Below are 12,906 nucleotides of genomic sequence, written 5' to 3'. Positions count from 1 at the left end.
GCATTTGAAGACTGTATTTCATCAAATGGTTTTAGCCATCAGATGGAACCCCCTTATTTTTAACTATTAGTTGATGATTTACAATGAGATCGCTTCTTACGAGTGTAGCCGATACTAGGCGAGCATTTAGAATATTAGGAATAGTTTTGGAGGCATAAATTTATCAAATCGTTTGACGGAATGCGGCTTTATGTGTCGTGAGTTGCTTAAGAAAAGGTTGGATAGCAAGCATTGCCACATAGGACTTTGAGAATGGTGGATTGGATACTGTAACAGCGAGAGAAATTAAATAGTCTTTCAAAGAAAATTAGTGCATGATAAAGATTTTTTTATGAATCCTGTTCTTCTTCTTTCCATCGGGTTGACGACGACGATATTTCTTTCTGTTATTTTCTCCGTTGTTAGTAAAATGTGGAGTACTAAGATTTTGAGCTGAATCGCACATTGTGGAAAGAGCGCATTGTGAGAAATTGTATGGGAAGCAAGTTTTTTTCTGGCAAATCAGTTTTCAAATATGAAAAAAGTGATGGCGTTCGTTCTGCCAATCCTCCCGATGCACTGCGCTGGAGCAGGTTTCGGGAACGAACTCTGCGCCTTTATGGCGCCGCATTCGGCGTTCCAAGCACGATTCTTCACAATGGATGTTGCAGCCTATTACAATTCTTGAACTTTCGGGAGGTCGTAGGATGAAAATACGTACGGAGTGGGAACACCACGCGGAGGAAAGTGCACTGTGCTTGGCACACTTCCAATTTGAGAGGAAAATCGATAGATGGAGGGGGCTAGTTATGGAAGTGCTTCTGCATATTTTCTTTTTGCCTACGACTCGACTCCGCTGCCTTCTAGTGACGAGGGACGAGGCTGGTATCCTTTCAGAAAAAACTCATTGCTGTGATTCCATTGCGTTTTTTAACTTCATCTCGCACTGTGACAATGGAGACGTAAAAGTGTGGGGAAATATACATTCCTTCTGTTACCTATACACTTGAAATTGGAATATCCATTAAGGCGTGGTTTTTACAAATGGTCTAGATTTTTTATTTTTTTGTTGTTTCAGTTGATGCGGATTTGAATGGAATTGAATGAGGATTGGAGGAGAATTATTTCAATTGAAGATTTCGACGCTCTTAATATAGACTTCCTTAGAGTGTTGCTTGGAGACCAGAGAAAGAAATTGTCCCCTCTCCCTACTCTGAAAGTGTGGTGTGTCACGTCTGAGGCTTAATTTAGGATGAGCTCTACCCTCTTCTACCCAAAGCACCAATCCAAGCGATATTTTTCAAAGACTTATATGAAATTTTGCTCAAAGATCGACTTTTTAGTACGCCATGCGTTGTTTTCAAAACGACTTTACTTCCTTCATATTGTCATTTACACATAAAAGGAAACACCCTTGGACATGTGCAACCCGCATTTCTCGCACGTCACCCGTCGCGTATACATAGCAGGGAGTAGTCCTTAACGGGCAACGTTTATCGGGTGAGCCTCGTAATATTTGGGTATTTATGATTTTCGGGTATTTAGCAAAGCAAACGCGTTCGCTATTCGCCCTGAGTTATTAATATTCGGTTATTTCGTATCTCTACCCATCCACTTGAATGGAATTGAATCGATAAAGATGGAATTTAACACACATCCGTCAAATTGATGGGTAACATCTACTTATTTCATCGAATTGCCTAGAATTTTTTTCTTTCATCTTCATTCTTTCTGAATTTAATGTATTTTTCACGGTACATATACTGTTGAAATATTATTTAAATTTTTTCGTGTAGAAATGGATTTAAACCACACATATCATGTTTTTTACTCCATATTTACATGAATGTGACAATAGGGAGTTGGTGTCCCAGTGGGTTAGAGCGTTTGGCTGATGATTTCACAGTCCTGGGTTCAAATTTTGAGTAAATTCTTCGGATTTCCCTCCAACCAAAATTCCTCAGAGTGAGTAATGGATAAAGGATAAAGCAATTTTGTGCGCATTGCTTCCACCTTGAGCTCTGCCATCAGCCTTCACGTTGTATCATTGAGTGACATGAGGTGTGGCATCAGCTACGATGTATATTTTTGGACCCTTTGGAACCAATGTTTCTTATATTATTCTTTCATGCTATCAAATAATCTCGATTATCAATCATCAATTGAATGCCAATATCCCACAGTGAAATGAATATTGAAATTGTTAACATGGGTCTTGAAAGTTCATCTAAGCTTTTAACAATGTGGAGGTGTACACATCTCTATAGTGTTTTGAGAATAGAAGCCTTATATTTTGTTGAAGTGACACTTCCTTGCACTTGCTAAAATCCTCCATCATTGGTCAAATTGCATTGCATTAAACATTGCATCATCAAATTACTCTGCATTAAACTGCCTGTACTTTTTATCCAGATGCGATACCTAACTATGTTAATAATTATTAATTTTCTCAAAATTCTTTTCCAGGATTACCATGCTCTTTTCCTTTATAAGCCAGATGAGCGGTGTGTAGTCTACGACCTTGATTCGGAACTCCCTTTCCCAACATATTTCCATAAATATGTCACAGAGACGTTTAGAACTGACCAAATCCTCAAGCCAATGTATTTCAGGTAAATTTGACCATTGCCTACTAACAAATTATGTACTTTGTATCACATTAATTTATTATGAAAGACTTAAAAACTATATAACCTAAGTATATATTTCTCATAATATCCAGTATGGACAGTTTTAGAAGTACATTTTAAAAATTCCTCATTTTAAATTTCATTTAACAATAAAAATCATTTAGTGGTTTATGGGAGATGAATTTCTTAAGAAGGTGCAACTTGAGTTCAGCATTCTTTCGGGCTGCATCCGCGACGCGGATGAATGCTGAACTCAAGTAATCACCGTGGAAACCTGCGTACGAACGAAGGTGCACCTTACTCTGTAACACAGAAAACTGAAATTCATTAGTTTTTTGCCGTGTTTGTGGTAACTTGGATGCAGAATACTGTTATCATCTCCATTGCTCTTACACAAATATAATTCAACTTATATTGGGACTTTTTGTTCATATTTCTAGATTAAGTCAATTATGCTATGGTAATTGCCTGACCATCATCTTTTTTTCTTATTTCAGGTATTTTAGAATTATTCCGGCATCACTCTTTTTACAAAAGTTTGCTTCAGACCGCCGGCATATGAGGCGAGAGGATGGGACCTGGTCGAAGCCCCCACCCAGCTACCCTGCGATCTCGCAACCAGGTACGCATCACATTATGCGCTTTCTTGCCCTCCTTATTCTTAATATCAACTATGATGGAATTTCAGGATTCTCTGTGATGTTTCTCACTTGCTGCCCTTGTTTCTTATGGCTTGACATTTGTCTGTGTGTGATAACCATTCAATGAGAATTTAACATAAAGTAATAATTTAAAATTTCAATTGATTTGGGTGCTGTAAGGAAAAAATATCTTTTTAAAGTTTGTGCTGCTACTATCGGTCCGCAAGAAAATCAGTCTGATGGCATGTTATCCTTAGGCCTTATTCAAAACTGGGGAAATTAAAATACTCTGCATCACCTTTCTTTATTTATTTTGCAATTTGTAGTTTGTACTAGTATGTACTTTGTGCTGGTCACTAGAATGGCGGCAAATAATATTATGCCTATTTAATGCCATTTTTAAACATTTTATGTAACTCTCTCTCTCTCTCTCTCTCTCTCTCTCTCTCTCTATGGAAATTCTATGGATATGTTCCCTTCCTATTTTCCTCAGATGTAGCACCTTCACTTGTACTTGGGATAGGTTCATTGTTACTAAGGCATTAAGACAGGCTTCCAAGTCACTGAATTTAAATTGAATGTTGAAAAATGGAAGACAATGGGTTTAATTTTAATTCCCCTAACAGTGGATTTAGCCTAAAATTAGCATCCCACTGGCCAAGCCTTCTTAGGGGACTTATACCCACACAAAAGTTCCCTTCACCATTCTCACCCTGTGTGAAGGCTTCTTAGGAAATGTCTTCCAAACATAAGAGCAAATGTACATTAAATGCTGGAGAAGGAGAAGCAGAGCCCATGATGTGCTGTTTTGTTTCATTTGCATTCCCCACCCACATCACATTACACCCCATTGACATTTCATCTGATTGTTCTGAGTACCTATTTCATCTGGCGGGCTACAATAATGTTAACATTATTTATTAGTCTGTGGGGAAAATTGATCATGATTATTATTCAAGTATTCTGCCCATTAAGGCAGGTTTCCATGGAGTACATTAGAAGCATTCTGACAGCCTCTCCTTTCTTCGTGTACTTCCCTTTTCGATTCGCTGTAGGGCGTACACCCTTTCCTTTATCCAAAAATCGTATTCTCTTCCTCGTTTACCTAATATTCTTCCCTCTAACACTGTTTCCAACATCCCCTTCCCACATAGTGCTTTCTCCATCCATACCGACTGTCTCCTTCATATCTGGGTCATTCTCCATCAATCGTACAAAATTATGACCATAGACTGCCATAAAAAAACCAAAACTGGTAAATGAAAAATAAAGTGGCATAGTATTTTAGTATTTTTAGTTAAAAATTAGCAAAGAAAGAAAATTATATTCCCCAAATTTAATGTCCACAGACAATGATTCGTCATGCCCGTAGACTTAGATTTTCGAAGAGGTGTTTCTTGTATTAACAACCTTACTAAATAATTTATCATAAAATCTGTGATGAAAAAAGTTAAAACAATATAAACATTCCAAAATAGTGTTTTTGGGTTGCTTTTATATCATAATATTTATTGTAAAGTGTAGAAAACATTTGTCCTACCCAAAAAAGCAATGTCAGGGGACACACAAGAAAAAGGGGGAATTATTCATAGGACATGGTGGCAGCCCTGAACAACCAGTGTGTAGAGAAAGATATTGTCAACTATATTGGATAGATTGGTCAAGATATTGTTTGAGTTTATACTTGCTTTAGTGATTGTTGTAATGCTGGAAGAAAAATTTTGGTTCAGTTTTTTTGAAAGAGCTAAGATCATCAGTCATGTCAGTAAACAGTCATAATCAGTCATTTTGCAGCTATAAAATGCAAGTTCCATGTAGTAAGGACGGTGCCCTAACTTAAAGTCCCAACCATAACCTAATTTAGAGGAAATTGTCATGTCCGTTGGGGTCATTTATATTTCCGCACTTTAAAGTGCCGCACTGTAGATCAGACTCATCACTAACCTTTTTGTTAAACTCTTACATAATGGTCCCCTCAAAAGCTCCATCCTGTTCATGAATGCCTCCTTTGCTAACGCCATTCTCTTCCTGTTGTATTGTTCACAATATGTCTTTAATATTGGGCCTGACTGAATTAAAGTTTTTGCTCTCCTTGGGCGTGCTTTTAATGAATTTCTTTTAATAATTTCAGGATGTGTGAACAATTTGGATGAATTCATTGACATGGATCCAAAGAAGAGCCTGGGAGAAGTGATGAACCTTACGGAACTGGTGAAACAATTCTACCAGCAAGGATGAGTGCCATACTCATCAAGACTGACATCAATCATCCACAAAAGAAATCTTTACAACATTTTGTGGAGATTTAATATTATTATAAATCTGATTTTTCTCAGCTGTTTAAAATTCTGCATTGCCCTCTCAACTTCCTCTCAATTACGTTGGAGTGCCTTGTTTTTTGTTTCATTGGCATAACGTTTTAATATTTATTTGCTCAGGTCTACTGCGTCTCTCTCACATATAATGGTATCTTTCTCTGACATCACCTGAAAAAAACCAATTGATGAGGAGATAGTTCTTTAGTTTGAGGCTAATTGTTATTTTTTATTGTCCATTGTCCATTTGTTGTTGCGGATGATTTCAGAAGTGTTCCTTTTAACTCAATGACTATAGGTTGTTGTTTTATCTTTGACGAGCACATTGTTGACTTCAAGATTCATATCAATGACTGAGCATTCTAACGGTTAAAATGTAATCAACCAGGAAGAAAATTATTTTTCTGCCAGTGTCAGTATGTTGTTTTGTTGAATTTTTTGAGGTGAAGCACAATTCTCAAATAAAGGAAAATTTGGGTCTGTGATAATTGAAAAATGCGTTAATTAGATTTTATGCCCCACTAATCACTTTCTCCTCCTTGATAATACAAGTCAATAATGATATACATAAATATTTACAAGTTATAATATTTGAAGTCTCTTTGCTAAGTAATATTATTCCTGTTATTTAAGATAATTACATAGTTTATTGGAGAAACTAATTAAGATTGATGTAATTAATTGCTCTGAGATATTTAGCGGCATGTGGAAGAAATGTGGATGCATTCTTTCTTGGCTTGACATTGAATGAAATTATTTTATATGTGCTGGGAACCAGCAATTACCTACTATTAATGTGAAACATTCTCTTTTATGCATTATGTCAAATAGATGGAAGGAATTGGGATCTTGAATGGATATGAAAACAATTTGCATTTCAATGGCATGATATAATTTGGTTGACATTGGTATGAGCTGATCATTTCTTTGTATTCTAAAACTTCTCTAAGATTTAATATGACCACATTAGACTGAAAAATTAAGGGAGCAAATACCATGCATTAATTTACAAGAGACGTATGGGTTGATGAAGACTTCAAACTCCTGTTCAATGCTGTTGTTGTTGTCAGTTCCATTTTTCACTATTAAATCTACGAAAAGGTGATGCGATCACTGATTGCAATTCTCTCTCTTCTGGACTGAAGTCTTGTTAGTTCTTGCAAGTGAAATATTCCTGCTTATTGTGTTACCTTCCTTGCATTAATTCTATTTACTTATTGTGTTAACTGAACGCTTTGTGCCTACAATAAGCATTGCTGCATCTATTCAGGCCAGCTTTTCTTGCTTACTGAAGTCTCTACTATCTTTTTTAAACATGATCATCTTTAATCGGTGGAATGTTTTTTTTCAAATTACATTTAGGTTGAAATAAATAACCTAATGATTTAATTGTGTTGCTGAAAATTTTATTTCAGATTTTTGAACTTCAAGTAACTTAACCAAAATAGTTGTTGTTAAAAGGCCAATTTGAAGCTTCGTTAATTTTATTTTATTTTTTCAAGCAAAGATCACTTGTTACTATTGATTAAATATCAGTGCTTATTCATTTTCGAATGACTTGCTTCTGAATTTGAATTTGAGATGAGATTAAAAGGTGAAAAAAAAGATCAGTTTAGGCAATTTCCTCCTTGTGATGAAAGTAATCAGGAATACTCGTTAGCTCTTTTCTTCAATGCTTTTGATGATCTCTAAACTAGTTCTTCATATTTCTCTAAAAAAATAGAAATTGCATGGCTACCAAAAATGCATATTATGCTTAATCTTATGGTATCTATATGTTCTTGCATTTTAACTACTAATTTGCACACTTCCTGTGGTTACACTTGTGCTGCCATGATTATTGCACTTTCTATGCTATTAAATAAATGATTCTATAATCATCACCATGTTGATGTGATGCCCATGTTCAAAATTTATCAAAGTGTTAGTATAATATTGGACCTAATATCAGACATTTCCTAGGGTGAAAAGTAAAGATAAAATGTATCTAATGGCTTAAAATTTTGCACTTTTTGACAGACCTATATACCTCTTCAATGCCACCTTTTCTTTACTCTTTTTTCTCTATCATTGATATGCTAACCTTCTTGTCACAGGATGTACCTATAAAGACTTAGCTTATTTTTAATTCATAGTACATCAATTTAAGGCTTAACTGTTGATGCTATCCAGATAGAGCCAACGTATGTGGCTACGCTTTATGAATATGGGATGTTTGCATAGTATGTCATTATGTGGAAGGATTTACGATTTTAAGTAATTATTGAAATTTGCATTAAATTTATTTATCCATGCATTATTTTAGAAAACCATGAGACTTTCTAGTGTTGAATGAAGTCCAATTTAATCTAGTAATGCATCTGGAATAATCCTTGCTTCACCAGGAGTCAGTTTCTTTGCAATTATTGAATTTTCTAAACATTCAAGGAGATAAAATTACTGGTTGAATGGTGTGTGGTACAAAGCTGAATATTGTCAGAAACACTATTTCTTTTAATTGCTTGATATCTTATCAATGATGATGAGTACAGAGAAATGGAATTTTAATTGGTCTTAGTTAAGTTTTCTAAGATTTGTCTTCCCAAAAATTTTTTGTTACATTTCTTTGCTTTTTCTTTTTTAAAAGAAATTAGTTTTCTATGTGAGGCATTTTGAGGACTGAAGCTTACATGATTTTGAAGGCTTTTGCATTTTTATTTTCTAGTATTATCTGAGCTAAAATTTCTTCCTCCTTCATACACGTACATTGAACTTGTTATAAAGTAATCCTAACACAATGTGACGAGTAGTTCCAGTTTTAAAAGTGCTGGTTTATTTTGTATTTAAAGTTTTTGGAAAGATTTTGAAACTTTCACTGAATTATGGTGTTTTTCAAAATTATTTTTTTGAGACATGGTGGTATTGTAGGCAGATTTAATTCAAATAATAGGTAATCCTATGTAACTAATAGAGAATTTGCATTGAAATGGGTATTGTAATTGATTTTTATCTGCAGGTCAATATCAAAGATATCTGCTTGCGACGTATGTGAGCATTCAATGTTTTTTATGTGGAATACACTGTGTCGATTATTCAAAAAATCTTTTGTGTATTCCATTGGAATGATTTTTGCACAAAATATCACTTGTGTGTTGAAATCACTTGACATACAGAGTAAAATAACGATGTCTCCACACACAGAAGACATTTTTTCATTGTGTTAGAGGTGCTTTATAATAATATATCTTCTATTGTTATATGAAATGTTGTTTGAACTTTGTGATGAATATCTGCCTTCTATGGCCTATATTTCCATATCTTATCCCCTATACATAAATATTTACTGTTATTCTTCCCAAGAATGAAGCTTGCAATTGAGGTTGAAATGGGCTGGTTAATTAATGCCTATAACTCATATCCCATACATACCTTATGCATATGTTTTTTCTATCCCTAGACGAGTACTTTTTATATCCAAAATATTTATGCTGTTTACTACACTTTTTAAATAAATAACATTAAAATGATAATCCTCAATAAATAAGAAATGTTTTAATGTAAATTATGAAATGGCCAGTTATTGCACTTTAATTTATGGTTAATGCACTCTGTCCAAGTTAACCTGATGACACGTATGATTTTTGTGAAATGAGTACGAATTCACTAAATCAAAATGTTTGAGAAATCTATGTATCTTTGCTGTATAATACATTTTATTGCATTGTTTTGCATGGTTGGTACAATCTTCATAACATACCCTCTTCATTTGATGAATACTAAGTGAAGGTTTCTGTACTTGCAAGATGAAGGTTAATATTTGAAATTTTTGCCTTGTGAAAAGAGCACTTAGCAAGGATTCTTTGGCGACACTAATAAAATAATCCCTTTCATAGTAGTCAAACTCATTTTTTAATCCACAGAGGCAAAAACAAAATTATCTAATAATTTTTTATTCCAAATGTTGCTGGTATTATGGTAGTATGTAGTCTACAATCATAAAAGTGGAAAACATTAAAATATTTCGAGTGTGGAAATGATGCTGTTCACTTGCGTGATATTGTTACCATCATGCTGTGAGCAATTGCGCCAATTCTCAATTAAAGTGTGCAAAATTTTTCTTCACGAAGTTCTTTGCGGAAGTCTCAGTTAGCTGTGGCTAATTTTCCTCCTTAAGTGCCATCATAAAGGAAGGAGTCCACTTGATCACAGAAAGCACTGAAAATTTTTTTTTCTATTTTTTCTGTGCTAGCCACTGATTTGAATTTATAAAGCAAATGGAGTTAAATATTTACTTGTAAGTAAATTGGTCCCCTATTGTGAGGCAATTATTTCACCCCAAAGCGTGAATCCAAGGCTGGAGCCAATGGGAAAGAGAATGAAACACTGCCAGATGGTTTTGGATTGTGTAAAATCAAGTGGCTCTCCTACATAAGAACAAAGCGAACTGAAGTGAACAAAGTTTTTCTAGAACAGATGTGAATATAAACATGAAAAGAGGAGAACGTCTTTATTCCATTTGATTGCATAAAATGTTGCCTGTACACACATTTATGAAGTAAAGATTTGATTGTCGAGATACGACTTGATTATAACAGAATTTTAAAAAAAATTGTGGCTTGCAAACAATCCACTGAGAGATAAATCACTGTGGACTGCATATTATGATAATACTTTCCTTCGAGGATACTGAACACACTTTGTGTTTATTAATCTCTAACCCTGAGTTTGAGCCTTCAGTTGTTTCGTTAGTAAGGCGTTAAGTTGAGGAAAATATAATCTCTTTTGATGTAGGTACTCTTGGTTATAATTTTTATTGCTCAGAATTAATGATCTTTATGCATTATGTCCTTGATAATGTTAGAAATATGTATTTTAAGAATCCTAACTTGTTCAATTTCTGTAATGAAATGGAGATTGGAGTTAATGAGGCTATTTTCAAATTTTAAAAAACTATTACAAAGCCTTTATTTTTACAGATTAACTCTAATAAGTTGACTACGTCTTAAATAATTCTTGTGCCTACTTGTTACAGCTTAGACTGCTCCGTCAGTTTCTCCCATAATATTGACTGGTCAAATGTCTCCAAATAATTGCAAAATACAAATTTGTATTGTATGAAAATACTGTCTTGAAAAAAATGTTAGGGTCCTGAAATTGTTCACCAAGGGTCAGTTCGGCCATACATAAATGTGCTCGTGTTATTTCTCATAGGCTGGCCAGAAAGGATTTCTTCTTGAGAAATCAGGTGAAGAGCAATTGTTGCACTAATCTAGTCTCTGCTCCGGTCTATCGGCTATTTTTAAACTTCTATTTTCATCACGGCTAAAATCTATTGTGCATTGGTCTTTTTAAGGATCAAATTAAGAATGGAAAGAATGACTGACCTCTATTTGTAAACGTTTTAATATGCTGGTAGCCCTCCTCCAAGTCAAAATAGATTCTCTACAAATTTGTAAGGCATTTTCATGAGATTTGGATCAACTCTCGTTAGATATGCTTGTGATTGTGTACTTTACTACATTGGAGTATTGGTAAAATCTCAATTTGCAAGGAAAAGTTCTTGGTACAACATCTACTAAGTGAGGACATTGTAAAGCAAGATAACTAAGATATTGTAATAATAAAATATTTGCATTTGATAGCCGAACAAAAATTTAATTCAAAAGTGCTTTTTGATATTTTTAACTTATCTCTCATTACAGATATTAGAGTATGGAATTTTGAATTGATGTGTTTTAAAAGTTGACCTTTAAGTCCTCATCTTATGTTCTTTAATTAAATTATTTTTAAATGGTCAAGTTTCCAGAATTATATTTAATATTCAGCATTCCTAATGACGAAAATTGAGGTGTCCAGGATTGGTCTTCAAACTTCCCCAAGTGTAGGTATTGCGTTTTTCTTCTCCCAAAACAGTGTCATACTTGCAGCCTGTGACCTTCTGAGGTTCTCAATCATCATCATTGTACAAGTACAAATATTACCTCATATTCTCCAAGTGCTCCATGAAATTAAAATAAATCTTTGGTGATGTTGTTATGATAACCTGTCATCAGCTATGGTTGATTGCACAATTATGTATCAAAAACCCTCTTCAGGATGATGTAATGAACAATGACTTCATTTTCTGTAGAATTTAAAAGGGAAAAACCTGGAAAACTTTTTGGATGTAATACTTGTATCATCTGTTCTGAAAGGTATTGGAAAGATCCTTAAGCTTGGTAAATTTTTTTGTCACGAAATGTTAAGTGTATATTCATGCTCTTTAGCATTTAAAAAATGTATAAATCCTAACCAAAAGAGGGGCTTATAATAATATATACTTATATTTCAAGAATTGTAAGCCAAATGTGAATCTTGGTACCTCCTAAAATTTTATCTGTGTAATCTTTAGTGTTGATACTTAGCGCATTGTGAAAGGAATGCTGCAATTAGTTTAATGGTGAATATGCATGATTCGTATTGGGGCTGATGGTTTGGCTGAAGGTTCCAAAATTAACCCTCAATATTAGGCGATTTATGTAAGGTCCTTATGCCATAAAATAATATATTTGATGTATAGGCATGTAATTTGCCTCTTTTGGTGGTGCTAAACTGGTTTGCATGAAGAGTTTGAAGTTTTACGAGGCTATTATGTCAATACCTTCTGCAAAAATGTTTTCTTCATTTCCCGTTTTTCTATAAAGTTTGATATGAGGTTTTTACCAATTTGCCTTTTTCCATTGTTCTACTTGCACTTTTATTGTTAACTTGTTATATTATGCTTCATATAAATAAATAGCATTTATAAAGACTATATCTTTTGATTCATTAAAAATTTAAGGTAAACGATCCTTATTAAACAATAGGTTCTTCGGGGAGGGAGTGTCGGTCTTAGGGTCAAGCAATGTGTGCTAGCTGATGTATAAGAGTGTAAGGAAATGGAGGAGTAAGACTTGAAGAGCCAAAGGTTAATAAAAAAAAGGGTGGAATTAGGTAGTTTTGTAACTTTGTATTTCATTCACTAAAGACTGAATCTGTACGAAATAAGCAGTACATATTTGAAAATGGAAGACTGAAAGTTTTGAGTAGGACTTCTCAAGTACATTTAGTTGCTTAAATGATGGCTGGAAAAAATGAGTGGTTTTGTAGGGGGTGTCACTATTCCTTCTCATAAGTGTACAAAACAGGGAAAACATATGTAAATGTTTCCTGCATTCTTGAGCCAGTAAAATCCAAGGCGGCAACGGTAGTGCAGCATGTAATTTTATGTCAACTTTACTTTGCCTTGCCTCCCAGGATAATGTTGACTAACTTTTTCTGCTTTGTTGATGGGATGTGCTATTGTATGCAGCAACTACGTACACCCTAACGTGTAAGGGAGAA

The 12,906-nt window shown here is 34.3% G+C and overlaps 1 protein-coding gene across 1 annotated transcript in view; it reads left to right on the top strand.

Annotated features, from left to right (window-relative positions):
- Positions 1-12,181, top strand: part of LOC124165122 (protein N-terminal glutamine amidohydrolase) — a 112,412-nt gene extending 100,231 nt beyond the window's left edge. The window contains exons 3-5 of the mRNA XM_046542424.1: positions 2,446-2,591; positions 3,107-3,231; positions 5,382-12,181. Of these exons, the coding sequence (XP_046398380.1) occupies positions 2,446-2,591; positions 3,107-3,231; positions 5,382-5,488 (378 nt within the window). The 3' untranslated portion in view covers positions 5,489-12,181. The remainder of the gene's footprint in view (positions 1-2,445; positions 2,592-3,106; positions 3,232-5,381) is intronic.
- The last annotated feature ends 725 nt before the right edge of the window (positions 12,182-12,906 follow it).

The sequence above is a fragment of the Ischnura elegans genome, chromosome 9, assembly GCF_921293095.1.
Source record: "Ischnura elegans chromosome 9, ioIscEleg1.1, whole genome shotgun sequence".
NCBI classification, from domain to species: domain Eukaryota; kingdom Metazoa; phylum Arthropoda; class Insecta; order Odonata; family Coenagrionidae; genus Ischnura; species Ischnura elegans.
This window is presented reverse-complemented; position numbering and strand designations above follow the sequence as displayed.